The sequence below is a fragment of the Lepidochelys olivacea genome (assembly GCF_965140295.1).
Source record: "Lepidochelys olivacea isolate rLepOli2 genome assembly, chromosome: 11".
NCBI classification, from domain to species: domain Eukaryota; kingdom Metazoa; phylum Chordata; order Testudines; family Cheloniidae; genus Lepidochelys; species Lepidochelys olivacea.
This window is the reverse complement of record NC_140421.1, coordinates 77415512-77428292: the sequence shown is the minus strand read 5'-3', so window position 1 is coordinate 77428292 and position 12781 is coordinate 77415512. Positions and strand designations below refer to the sequence as shown.

The 12781-nt window shown below is 49.5% G+C and overlaps 1 protein-coding gene across 1 annotated transcript; it reads left to right on the top strand.

The window, feature by feature from the left end:
• Positions 1-6004: 6004 nt before the first annotated feature.
• Positions 6005-11547, top strand: LOC311528437 (uncharacterized protein; the record flags this gene model as incomplete). The annotated part of the gene is made up of 3 exons (XM_084643472.1): positions 6005-7456; positions 9275-9750; positions 10127-11547. Exons 1-3 carry the CDS (start codon positions 7398-7400, stop codon positions 11545-11547), a joined length of 1956 nt encoding a protein of 651 aa, XP_084499598.1. The 5' UTR covers positions 6005-7397.
• Positions 11548-12781: the final 1234 nt, after the last annotated feature.

Sequence of the window (12781 nt, the reverse complement as noted above, 5' to 3'; positions counted from 1 at the left end):
TCCTTAATGGGCCATCAAGCAGGCTAGGCAGAGCTGACACCAACTTGTCTGGGGTGTCACCCAGAAGCATAGCATAAGTTTGAAATACAGACAGTACAGAGCCAATATTCATAACTTCAACTACAAAAATGATACAGACCTACAGATAGCATAATCATAGCCAGCAAACCATAACCTTGTCTGAGACACCTTCTTTGACCCCCTTTATGCAAGACTTGGTGCCACTGAACGATCTTGGTTGCAACAGTGAGGTATACGGTCCCAGTTCATGTCAGTAACGTCACACCCCCAACGCACAATTGATGCAGGAAGGGATGACACAAACATCACTGTCTGCATCCCAAGAGCTCCCTATCCTTGGTTCTGTCTTACTACAGCAAGTATTGGGTTAGAAGCCATACCAGTATATCACAACTATGGTTGATCAGAATCCTGTTCAATAACAGGACTGAATCTCTTTACAAACTCAAGGTAAAATTTGGTTAGAACAATAATGGATTGGATCTGTTCTTGCAGCATAGTTCCTGTATATCTCATGTGATCTTGCCGAGAGCAAAAGAACATAGCTAGTTTATCATACAAGCTCTGGCAAATGTTTGGAACCCAATTAACATCAAGTCAATGAAGATATTAATGTTGTTCAAAGTACAGGAATCTTGGCATCGAGCCGTGAAAGCAATATGGTAGAGTGCCTCAGTTTCCCTTTTCAGACAGCACGTTAGGCTTGGAATGTCTTGTCGTCTGTGAAAAGTTCCAATACTGCTTATAGGCATGAACTGTGAAACATTAGTATAGCAAGGCCTTTTAACACAAAGTGTGTTCTCATGTATTCCTTTTAACATGTTGTGACGTTATTGACTTGAACCGTACAGATCATTGTTGCAACCAAGGTCCTGTAGTGGCACCAAATCTTATATAAAGGGGGTCAAATGAGGTGTGTAAGACACGGTTCTGGTTTGCTGGTTATGATGATGCTGTCTATACGTGTGTATCATTTTTGTCGTTGAAGTTATGAATATTGGCTCTGTACTGTCTGTATTTCAAACTTATGCTATGCTTCTGGGTGACACCCCAGACAAGTTGGTGTCAGCTCTGCCTAGCCTGCTTGATGGCCCATTAAGGACCATCCTCTATACAACTGACCCAGTGAGAGAAGGCAATGTTGGTATGTTGGAGAACTCTGAGCAGTTGTCTTGGTGTAACCAAATCTACCCCAACACTGCCACCTTATACGGAAATGCTCTTACTGTGAGTTCAGTAGGGGGTGCCCCATAAATTGTGCCAATGCTCTGTATGGGAGTGGCAATGAAAAATTCATAGAGAATGTAAAAGTCAAGTGTAAAAGCTGTTGAGGGCAAATTATGGCTTCTATCATGGCTCTAGTTAATCAGATCTTGTCAAAGAGGAAGATTACTTCCCAAATCAGAGTGTGAATGTTGTTGTCCTCTATGAGTTTACGGTAAGCGTGCCTTTAGCCAGAATCCACCTTGAAAGGAATGGTTCCTAAGCATGAAGTTGTAGCTGGTGTAAGGAAGTTATTGCCTAAGGATCTTTTGATTGGGGAAAATATTAAAGCTTTGTTCAGTCCAGTTAGCCACTCCCAGGAAGGAAATGATCTTAAACCGGTGTCTATTATGGGCAATGATTTTTCCTGGGGAGGGTTTCTCCAAAGGTTTGTCTGAGGAAAAGAGCTGTTTGGCTGTGAAGGAAGTTTCTGAATGTCTGTCTAATGTCTCAGAAGTGAACCTGGAATTAGAGCAGAAAGAACTCATTGTTCAGGAAAATGTTTCTCAGAAGAAGATGGTCAGGTTAAAGCCCTAACTGAGGAAGGAAAAGGTAGATTTTTGATGGATGATGGCTCGTACAGCTTGTGAAAGTGAAGCTGAAAAGGGTAACTGTGATTTGCTGGAAGTAGCTCAGAGTAGTGAGAAGAGCAGCAGTTTCTCTGTGGGGAGTGGCACTATGCCTGGTAAGGAGATTTGGGATGAGCCTAGGCAGCCTTGTGAGCTGATGGCTTTGTCTAGTCAGCAGTTTGGGAAGGCGAGGATAGTGGCAGATGAGTGTCCCTATACCTTACCTGTGTGGAGAATTGTGAGAGTGAAGGAAATGTGCCTGTGTCTGTCAGGGGTATTGACTTGCCTATGGAGGGAGCTAACCCGGTCTCCAAGCAGTTGTCTGCGAACAGCCCTGTGTGCTGGGACAAGGGAAATGAGAATGTGTCTCCGTCTCTTCTTTGTCTGTGGAGCAGACAGACGGGGCCTTTCAGCCTGTGCTGGTTGAGAATAGTACACTTGTCTCAGAGTTGGTTCTGGATTCAACGAAAGCCCAGGAAGGGACTGCTCCTAAGTTTGTGTCTGCTAGGGAGAATGGCACTGTAACTAGGGTGCATCCAGTTAATGTCCTAGCAAAATCCCAGAGACCAGACAATTCTGGTGCTTGTATTTTGCTTCTTGCTAATGTGTGGCTGGGAAAGGGTGTAGCAACTCTGTCTAATCAGGGTGATAGCCTAGCCAGGGCTCAAGGAGAGGAGAAAGGTGATTTAATTGTGTTACCTACTGATGGTGTGGTAACTGGTAGCCAGAAGGACAAGATTCCTGAGCTTGTGTGTGGCAAAGGGAAGGAGAATGCTTCTAAGCTTTTATCTAGGAAGTCTAGCAGTTTGCCTGAAAGGGGATTGTGTAGGAATCCGCCTGAATGGCCAGAGGTGATTCTGGATGTAAGTGCGAGCCAGAAAGAGCCTGTGGTTGCTCAGGGAAGTGTTCCTTTAGAGCAAGCCCTAGGTGAAGAGGGTAAAGGGCAGCATTTCTGTGAGGGGTGAATTGCTGCTTCGAAAAGCTCCTGGGGAAAGGAATCCTCATGGTAGTCTTTGCAAGCCTTTTGCATTCTAATTGTTTCTGCAGCTTCTGTAGCCTCAGGTAAGGGCTGTGCTCCTGCCTTCTGATCACTGGCCATTAACAGATCTCACAGTTCTTGATTTCTAGCCTCACAGGTGTAGTAGGTTCAGTAACATCTGGAGCAGAGATCCCCCATGATGCAGTGCTTCCCTGCTTTTCTGGTCCCATAGTTCAGTGCGGTTTTCTGTTCACCATTCTGTATGCTAAGGGAGAAGTCTCCCTGTCCCATCTGTCATGCAAATGAGGCTAGGGGAGTTGCCTCTGTTCTGCATTTTGTATGCTAATGGAGAAGTCTTAATCTTGTCACCCTGGTCAGGAGGGGTCTAGGTGTGTCTCCCAACACCCTTCACTGCTCTCTGCAAGTCTTTTCTCCAATCGGTTTTGATTCAAGCAGAGACTGGTTGGGCTGGGGTTTCATGAGTCAGACAGACCAGACACTGCACCCTAGCTCCCCAAGAACACAGATCTGACTGGTATCATTGCCCATTGACCTTCCCACTCTTCTACAAAAGGAGACATTGAACCCTATTGGTGGCCACTGGGCCACGTCTGTCCGCTGGGAGGGAGCTGGTTGTGTGGGGGTTGGGCCCCTTGTAAATGCTGTTATTGTTGGTGGGTTATTAGTCTAGTTGCTCCTGTTCTTTCCTTAGCCCCAGGCCTTTCTTCCCTCTCCTGAATTAGCTCCCTGACCTGTTGTGTTGTTACTGGGGGGATTGTGATCGATTTGAACCCTTGTGCATGGAGGACAATCCCAGTCTGTTATCCGGCCCTACACCGTTCCCCAGGTCCCACGACACCGTTCCCCAGGGCACAGCAGCCCTTGAGACTCAGGTGCTAAGAGGGCCCCTGGGGGCAGAGTCAGCAGGTGGCAAGAGAAGGACCCAGGTTGGTTCTGTCCCCCGCAGGGAAGAAGCTCCACTGAGCCGCAGGCAACAGGGAGAAGGCTTGAGCTAGGCCTCAGAGCAGGGCTTGCAGGGCTACTGACTTCTCTTTCTGGCCTTCCACTGCCCTGCTGTGGGGCCCTGGGCAGGTCACTTCTGTTAGGGGGCTTATTCCTTCACCCACTTACTTCCCTGGTCCTTCTCGCATGAACAGAGAGCAACAATACCCGAAGTCCAAAGGTGCAAACAATTCGATGTTTATTGGGGTGAACTTCCAGCAAGCATGATTCCAGTTTCCTTCCTTAGTATCCTCCTTCCCAACTCTGACACCACAGAGCCTTACACCTGTGTCCCTGTTCCCATTCCTACCCTTAGCCAAACATGATTCCAATTTTCTTACCCCCATTCCCTTTTCCCATCTCCCCCTTCAGCAAAACATGATTCCAATTTTCTTACCCCCATTCCCTGTTTCCATTCCTCACCCACCCACCCACTCCCTGATTGACTGCAGACTATATAGTAAAACTTATATGGGGAGTTCTGCTTAGCTATACCTTAACCAGTCATTTTCCTGAAATTTAACTAATCAATCCTAACATATTGTAACATGATTATGTAACCAATTATATCCCACCACCTGATTTAGTTTACACCCACCAAAATTAATTATACAGCAGACAGGAACAATCACAGAACCAGACAGAGATTATACAGACAAACAACAGCAAAGTGGGAACTATAATGACAAAACAATACAGAAGTGAGGATTTCACATCGCAGCTATTGATAAGTGAGTTCTTGCCAGACAGGATGCTATCAAACTAAGTTTCCTTTTATATTTTCTAGGCACTTCCCTTTCTCTGGAGCTGATAGGCACAATCAGGACAGGATTGTATTCCTAACAGCCCAATAGCACCTTCTTTCAATGTGACTAGTTTGGAATGTGAGGATGTGACCGGTCGTTTCCCAGCTTATGGCTGCCTCTGTTGCTTAGCCAAAGGCCTTAGCCTAAGAACAGGGCCTCAGACTGTCACAGTAAGAGAAGGACCTTACACCGGCAGACAGTGAATTTGATTCTTTCTTTTATACCTTTATAACTAGCCAAGTGATAAGAATACACCTAAATTCTTAGAGTCTAGGCCTTTACAGACAGGCCTGAATATCTATATCCTAACACTCCATCCCTTTCTTTTCTTTTCTTTTGGGATCCTCCTGCCCAGGTATCCCTGGAAAAGCATAGGACATATGGTGACACATTTCCTGATAGGGCCAGGCATCAAGGTGGAAGGTGTCGATATTCCATTTGTCCCACTGCCCCTTGTGTAGTCTAGTGCCCTGCACCTTCTCTCATACGGGCATACCACACCTATTCCAATTAGTGTTCCAGACTTCCCATTAGAGTGGGCCCGAGAAGGTTGGGTCCGGGTTGTCTAGTACACTGCAGGGTTTGGAGGGCTTATTACTTATAGGTTATCTCCATATGCAACGTAACACAAGTACAGTTAACAATACAAAATCCACAGCAACACCGAGTCCTGACCACTGCAGTATGGTCCAACATCTGAGACACCCCCAAAACACTGCCTCTCCTCCTTCGACAGGGTGACGATCTGATGTGTCCAGTTGCTGGCAGTTGCAACAAGCTGCCCCTGCAGGTTTTGCTTGCTTTTGTCCATATCATAAATCCACTGAATGTTCACAGAGAAATGGGATATTGTCCAAACCAGCTTGACCACTTGGTATGGAATCAGGCAGTATGCCCTGGTTTGATTATTCACAGCAATAAGATTCACAGATCCATTTGTGCACCAAAGTCCACATAGCAGCATGTAGATGTGTGTAGTTTGGTTATGGGCTGGTATAATTGTGCCCCCAGTAATATGTACATTCCCAGCAAAACCCCTTATACACAGTACACCCAATTGTCCACCCCTTGCATAGGCCGTTGATTCTGCTCCTCCATAGGCATAGGAGAAGGGCACATCCAAACATCGTCTGTTGATTTACACTATTTTACACACCCCTCCATTGATTCCCAGTGAGCTCTTCCCCTTCTCATTATTTCCATAGGGCTTGTGGGGACCACCTTAGTTGCCATTCCATTTCCAGGTACCACGGTAGCTATTACACAGGTGCTGGCCTCCTAGTTGAGCATTTGCGTTCCCATACACATCTCCCGCCCCCCCCCCCCCCAGGTCAGCCTTTTGAAGCCATCCCCCTCCCACATCATGAGATTTTCTGTTCATTCAAACACAGCAATGCTAGCAACAAGACAAACACCACCAGACAAACAACACAAAACATAGATCCATGGTATTCTGAGTTATTCTTCCGCTGGCGCCAGCTTGCTTGTAGAGTGTCTGAAAAACAAAAGAAACAATTTCCACCCCCCTGGTGGGGACAGATTATTGCTTATTAATGATAATACCACTTTCTTTTACAAATGTCCTTGCTAATTGCAGGAAAAACAGAAGAATTACCTCCAGGCTGTCCTTATTTTGTTCTATAGTCAGGCTAGTGAATTACCCCACTCACTGGTCATTTATGAAATTCATGAGGTGGTGTACCTCAGTTTCCCCTCTTGTACAACAGTCCATGTTTGCAATAGTTTCTCTGCTGTACCAAGCTTTAAGTTTATTCTCAGGTAACAGCTGAGACACAGTTTCAGATTTTAGCACTGTACACATCCTGGGAAAATGCAAACATTCCTTCCAGATAGTTTAACCTCCATAATATTATATTAGCCGTACTAATTTTACACAAGGTGTAACTGCCTCCCATGCCCACAGAGTTTTCATGCACACCCACCAGAGCAACAATCTGATCCCTCAGAGCCACCCCAAGGCTCAGTGTTCCCATCATTCCTCCCCTTTTCCTTTTCTTTTACCTGTGCGCACACAGAAAATTCTCTTTTGCCTAACATTTCTTGCACTCTGATTACTCTTTTCTACACAACTGTACCCCGACTACACTTCCATCTTGTACAACTAGACACAACCAGGGGCAGCCAAGTTAAGTTCCAATAGAAACCCCTTACGTCCTTTAGTGATTTTGATTGCATTACCCAATAGTCAAATAATTTTGCTCAGATTCTCTCTGCCTGCTGCCTGCAGCAGTCCCTTATAGACCATTTCTGTGGGAAAAGGGCCCATTTTCCCTCAGAATAGCTGTAAAGGCTTCTGGGGACAGAAGCGTAGTGGTGGTAGTAGCCACTCGACCTGACCCCTTTGGATAATTTAATGACCAAGCTTCTATCCAATGTGACTGCACAGAGTTGCACATACAGTTACATTTATATAACTGGGTTTTATCATTAAACAAAAACTTCCTTCTTGACATCTCACATACGTATCCAAAGTACCCTCTATTAAAACTTCAGAAAAACAAAAGTGTGGAAAGGCAGGTTGCACTCTGAAACTTTTTTTTCTCTTCCCCTTCCTTCTCTCCACTCCCCCAGGACCAAGTCCCAGCTCCAGTCTCTAAAGGTAGTCTGTTAACTCTGCTTTGGACTTTAAACCCTGTTTTGCCAAATCATCTTTCACTCCCCTAACTAATTTACAACCCTTCGGCAGCCCTTGCTGAAGCAGCACCAAACCTGAAAGATTCTTGGCAGCTTCCCGTAATGCTGCCCTTATGTCAAACCTCTCATAAGCGGACTGAAGTGCCTCCTTTCCCTGAAAGGTATTCAGTCCCCATGGGCAGAGACCTTCTTCCACTACCCATATACCAAGGAGGGTGGGCTCCTCAACCATCCCCCATCCCTCTGGGTTCCCTAACATTGCCTCCATTTCCTTTTTAATCTCATCCCAGGGTGACCCCTGCACCTGGTATGGGCCCTGGCTCTTCCTTATCCATTTATCCAAAAAATCCTTTACCCTGGCTTGCCAGAACCCGCAACTACCATCACGAGAGTTCGTGACACCCCCTCCAAGCAGCTGTGCGGACTGTTGGGGAGGGGGACTTACAGGCTGCCACTCGCCTATCCAATCTCTTCAATGAAGGGATAGACACTTCTCAAACTCCTGGCAGTAGTGAGTCCTGATCAGACAAGGTACATTAAACCCTCTGAGCTCAGAAGGCCAGTGGGTGAGTGTTTGGGAAAGAATTCCTACTGATTTTCTGCTGGGCTCCATCCAAAGCCAATAAGTAGGGCTGTCAATTAACCACAGTTTTGATTGCACTCTTAAACAATAATAGAATACCAAGTGCAACGTATTATCAATCTTTTGGGATTTTTTAATATTTTCAAATATATTGATTTGAAATTATAACACAGAATACAAAAACAAGGAGGAGTTTTTGTGGCACCTAAGAGACTAACAAATTTTGGGGGCATAAGCTTTCGTGGGCTATGCCCAAATAAATTGGTTAGTCTCTAAGGTGCCACAAGGACTCGTTATTTTTGCTGATTCAGACTAACACGGCCACCCGTCTGGAACAGAATACAAAGTGTACAGTGCTCCCTGTATATGATTATTTTTGATTATACCATAAAAAAGATAAAAGAAATAGTGCTTTTCAATTCACCTCGTACAAGTACAGTAGTGCACTCTCTTTCTCGTGAAAGTGCAACTTACAAATGTAGTGGGTTTTTACGTAACTGCACTCCTAAACAACCCAACGTAAACCTTTAGCGCCTACAAGTGCAGTCAGTCTTGCTTCTTGTTCAGCCAATCGCAAAGACAAACAAGTTGGTTGACATTTTCAGGAGATAATGCTGCCCACTTCTTATTTCCAAGATCACCTGAACGTGAGAACAGGCATTTGCATGGCACTATTTTATCTTTTTTACAGTGCAAATATTTGTAATCGAAACTAATTTTTGGGACTGTCAATTAATTGCAGTTAATGCATGTGATGAACTCAAACCAAATTACTGCATTATTTTTTGTCATGAGAATTAATAGCACACCAGGCCACTGTGCTTGGGAGCGCCGTTGTGTGCCTTCGAGGCAAGGGTGCCCCTCCTCCCAGCACACTGCTCCACTGCAGCTCCCACCTCCTTGCCCCCCGCCCCCTGGAGCCATCCCTGACCCAGCTGCTCCGTACTGGGGGCCTGCCCACGGTCTGCTGCGCAGAGCGGGGATAGGAGTGGGGGGCTGAAGTTGGGATGTCCACTAGCTGGTAGCTGCTGAGCTGGGGTTGGGGAACAGGGGGCACCTGTCTGCTGTTGCCACTGGCTCAGGAGTGAAGCCTGGACACCCGGGTTCTCTGCCTTCTCAGGCCAGGGAGGGAGTGTGGCCTGGGGATGCAGACAGACTGACTACAGGTCTCTGTCAGTGACCCCACTGCTCTAAAGGGATGAGATTCCCTGGGGGTTCCAACACTGGGGGAGCTTTGGGAGCAGCCTGCAGGGTTAGCCCTGCCAGTGTGCACAGATCCCAGTCCAGATGCCCCCTGGGAGGCATGGGATGACAGGGAGTCACCCCAGCTGGGGGGCAGACAGACCCATTGGCGAGAGGCTGTGTTGCCGCAGACTCACGGCTGCTCCCTGCTCAGTTCCAGGATGGAGGTGCTCAGGAGGCTTCTTGGGAGGAAGACTCCACGGGTGGCCCCAGAGCCAGAGGGGGGCAGCTGCCAGCATCCCCAGACAGAGAGCTGCCCCTCCATCCCCATGGAATGGGAAGCAGCTCCCGGACAGCCCAGGAGATGGACCTGCTCGGCCCTGCTCACCAGGAGGAAACCAGCTCCCAGGGCTGGTGCTGAACAGAGGAACACAACAGCCAGGCCAAGATGGAGGTGGCCCAAGTTCAGTCTGGGCAGGCAGGACCCAGGCCATGAGAGGAGCCAGGCAATGCAGCTCTGGGTTTGCTTCTGCTGGAAGGCCAGCCCTCAGGAGCCCAGCCCCGTGGACCAGCAGGAGGCATCCCCAGGGCAGGATCGCTGCCCCAGCAGCTCAACTGGTGCTGGAGGGGAGAGCGGCCACTCCCTGGAGGCTCCCTGGAGCATGGAAGCTGAGTGCTCCTCCACTGCAGGTGAGGAGACGCCCTGGGGACGGGGAGGAGCACGGGGCCATTAACACCCAATCACTCTCTGAGTCATTGGGAGGACCCCAACCCAGGGCTCTGGCCTGAGCCACTTGAGCCCAATGACGTCAGCGGGAGTCGCAGAGCCACCCCTTGCAGCGGGAAATGGGGGGAGCTACTGGGAAGTGGGATCCTGATGCTTTGGGGCAAGTCCCAGGGAGGATGGGACAGTGAAGGGCCCCATCTGCCATGGGGCCATGGTGCTGAGGGGTCTGTGGGAGGGGTAGTGTGGGGAACTCTCTGCCACGTGGTGCTTACATTGGAGGGGGAAACATTAAATCTTCTCTCCCCACCACACCCCTGTCCTTCCTCTTCTTCCCCCCAGCTGCAGCAAGAGTCCCCCTCTGCCCTTGTCTCTCTGATGCAGAGACCCCCATGGACCAGTTGGAGAAGAAGGACCTTGCCACTGAGGAAAAGGCAGAGGAGGATGAAGACCCAGCCACAGAAGGCGAGGAAGAGGAGGAAGAGCTAGAGACAGAGGAGGAGGAGAAGCAGGAGGAGGAAGTCCTGACCACAGAAAAAGAGGAGGAGGAGGACCTAGCCATAGAAGAGGACAAGGACATGACTAAAGAGGAAGTCCTGGACACAGAGGAGAAGTTGGAGGAGGAGGACATACCCGTAAAAGAGGAAAAGGAGGAGGATGAGAAGCTGTCTGCAGAAGAGGAAGAAGAGGAAGAGGAGAAGGAGAAGAACATGTCTGCAGAAGAGATAGGAGAGGAGAAGGAGGATGAGAACCTGTCTGCAGAAGAGGAAAAAGAGGAGGAGGAGGAGAAGCTGTCTGCAGAAGAGGAGGAGGAGAACTTTCCTCCAGAGGAGGAGGAGGACCTCTCCGTAGAAGAGGAAGCTGATTTGACTGCAGAGAAGGAGGAGGAAGAAGAAGGTAAAGGAAGAGGAGGATGTGGCCCTGGTGGAGGAACACCTGATCATGGAGCAAAAGGAAGAAGAGAAGGATCTGGCCATGGAGCAGGAAGAGGAGCACCTGCCTCTGGAGGAAGAGTAGGAGGACCCGGCCACGGGAATGGAGCACCTGGCCATGGAGCAGGTGTAAGAGGAGGACCACGTGGCTGCAGAGGAGGAAGAGGAGGACCTGGCCAAGGAGAAGGACCAGGCCACAGAGGAGGACAAGGAGGACCTGGACCAGGAGGAAGAGAAGGAAAAGGACCTGGCAATGGAGGAGGACGAGGATGTGTCCATGCAAGAAAAAGAAGAGGCAGAAGAGGAGGTAGAAGACATGGCTATAGACTAGGAGGACCCAAGAATGGAGGAGGACGAGGATGTGTGGATGCAGGGGGAAGAAGAAGAGAAGGAGGTGGAGCTGGCCATGGAGGAGGAGGAGGATCAAGAGGACCTGGCCAGAGAGGAGGACGAGAAGGAGGAAAAGGAGGAGGAGAACCTGGCCATGGAGAAGGAGCAGGAGGAAGAGGACCTGGCCAGAGGGGAGAAGAAGCAGGATGTAGCCATGCAGGGGGAAGAAGAGGGAGAAGAGGAAATAGAGGATCTGGCTACAGACTAGGAGGAAGAGAATGTGCAGATGTAGGGGGAAGAAGTAGAAAAGGAGGTGGATCTGGCCATGGAGGAGGAGGAGCAAGAGGACCTGGCCAGAGAGGAGGACGAGAAGGAGGAAAATCTGGCCATGGAGAAGGAGCAGGAGGAAGAGGACCTGGCCACAGAAGAGAAGGAGGAGAATGTGGCCATGCAGGGGGGAGAAGAAGAGGCAGAAGAGGAGATAAGAGGATCTGGCAATAGACTAGGAGGACCCAGGAATGGAATAGGATGAGGATGTGCCGATGCAGGGGGAAGAAGAAGAGAAGGAGGTGGATTTGGCCATGGAGGAGGAGGAGCAAGAGGACCTGGCCAGAGAGGAGGACGAGAAGGAGGAAAAGGAGGAGGAGAAGCTGGCCACGGAGAAGGGGAGGGAGGACCTGTCCATAGAGGAGGAAGTGGAAGAGGGGGAGAATCTGGCCATGGGATTGGAGCATGTGGTCATAGAGAAGAAAGCGGAAGAGGACGACTTGGATGAAGAGGAGGAGGGCAAGACGAAGTCCTCCTCCACCTCCATGGCCAGGTCCCCCTTGCTCAGGTTGTTGTCTTCCTCCTCCATGACCTTGTCCTCCATGGCCATTTCCTCCTCCTCTTTGGCCAGGTGGCAAGAGGAGGACATGGGCATGGAAGAGGAGAAAGAAGAGGAAGACCTGGCTGCAGAGGAGGATGATGATGAAGACTTGTCTATCAATTAGGTGGAGAACTTGACAAGAGAGGAAGAGGAGGAACTGGAGGAGTAGGATGATCTGGCCACAGAAGAGGAGCAGGAGGATCTGGCCATGGAGGAGGAGGATATAGCCATGCAGCAAGAGGAAGAGGAAGAGGACCAGGCCAGAGAGGAGGAGATTGTGGATGAGGCCATAGAGGAAGGTGAAGAGGAGGAGCAGGAGAACCTGGCCACAGAGGAAAACGAGAAGGAGGAAGGGAACCTTGCCCCGGAGGAGGAGGAGGACCTGGACATGGAGGAGGGGGAGGACTTGGCCACGGAGAAAGAAGTGGGGGAGGGGGAGGGCCTGGACATGGAGGAGGGGGAAACCTGGACACGGAAGAAGCTGCCCAGAGGTTGTCATGGAACATCTCCAGGGTGGTGACAAGGTACAAACGTTACCTATCTTAGTAGGAAATAAGTCCATCCTGCCCCTTGCCCATCCCAGCTCCCTGCAGAGGGGGTTGTCCAGGACGATTCACAGCACCTCATGGGGACACTTACCCTCTAGGACAGGGGTGGGCAACCTTTTTGGCCTGAGGGCCAGGTAGGGAAGGCGGTGCCTCCCAAAACAGCCTGGCCCCTGCCCCCTATCTGCCCCCTCCCACTTCCCACCCCCTGACTGCCCCACCCAGAACCCCCAACCCATCAATTCCCCCCCCCCCCGATCCTTGTCCCCTGACTGCCCCCTCTCGGGATCCCACCCCCTCTCCAACCCCCCTTGCTCCCTGT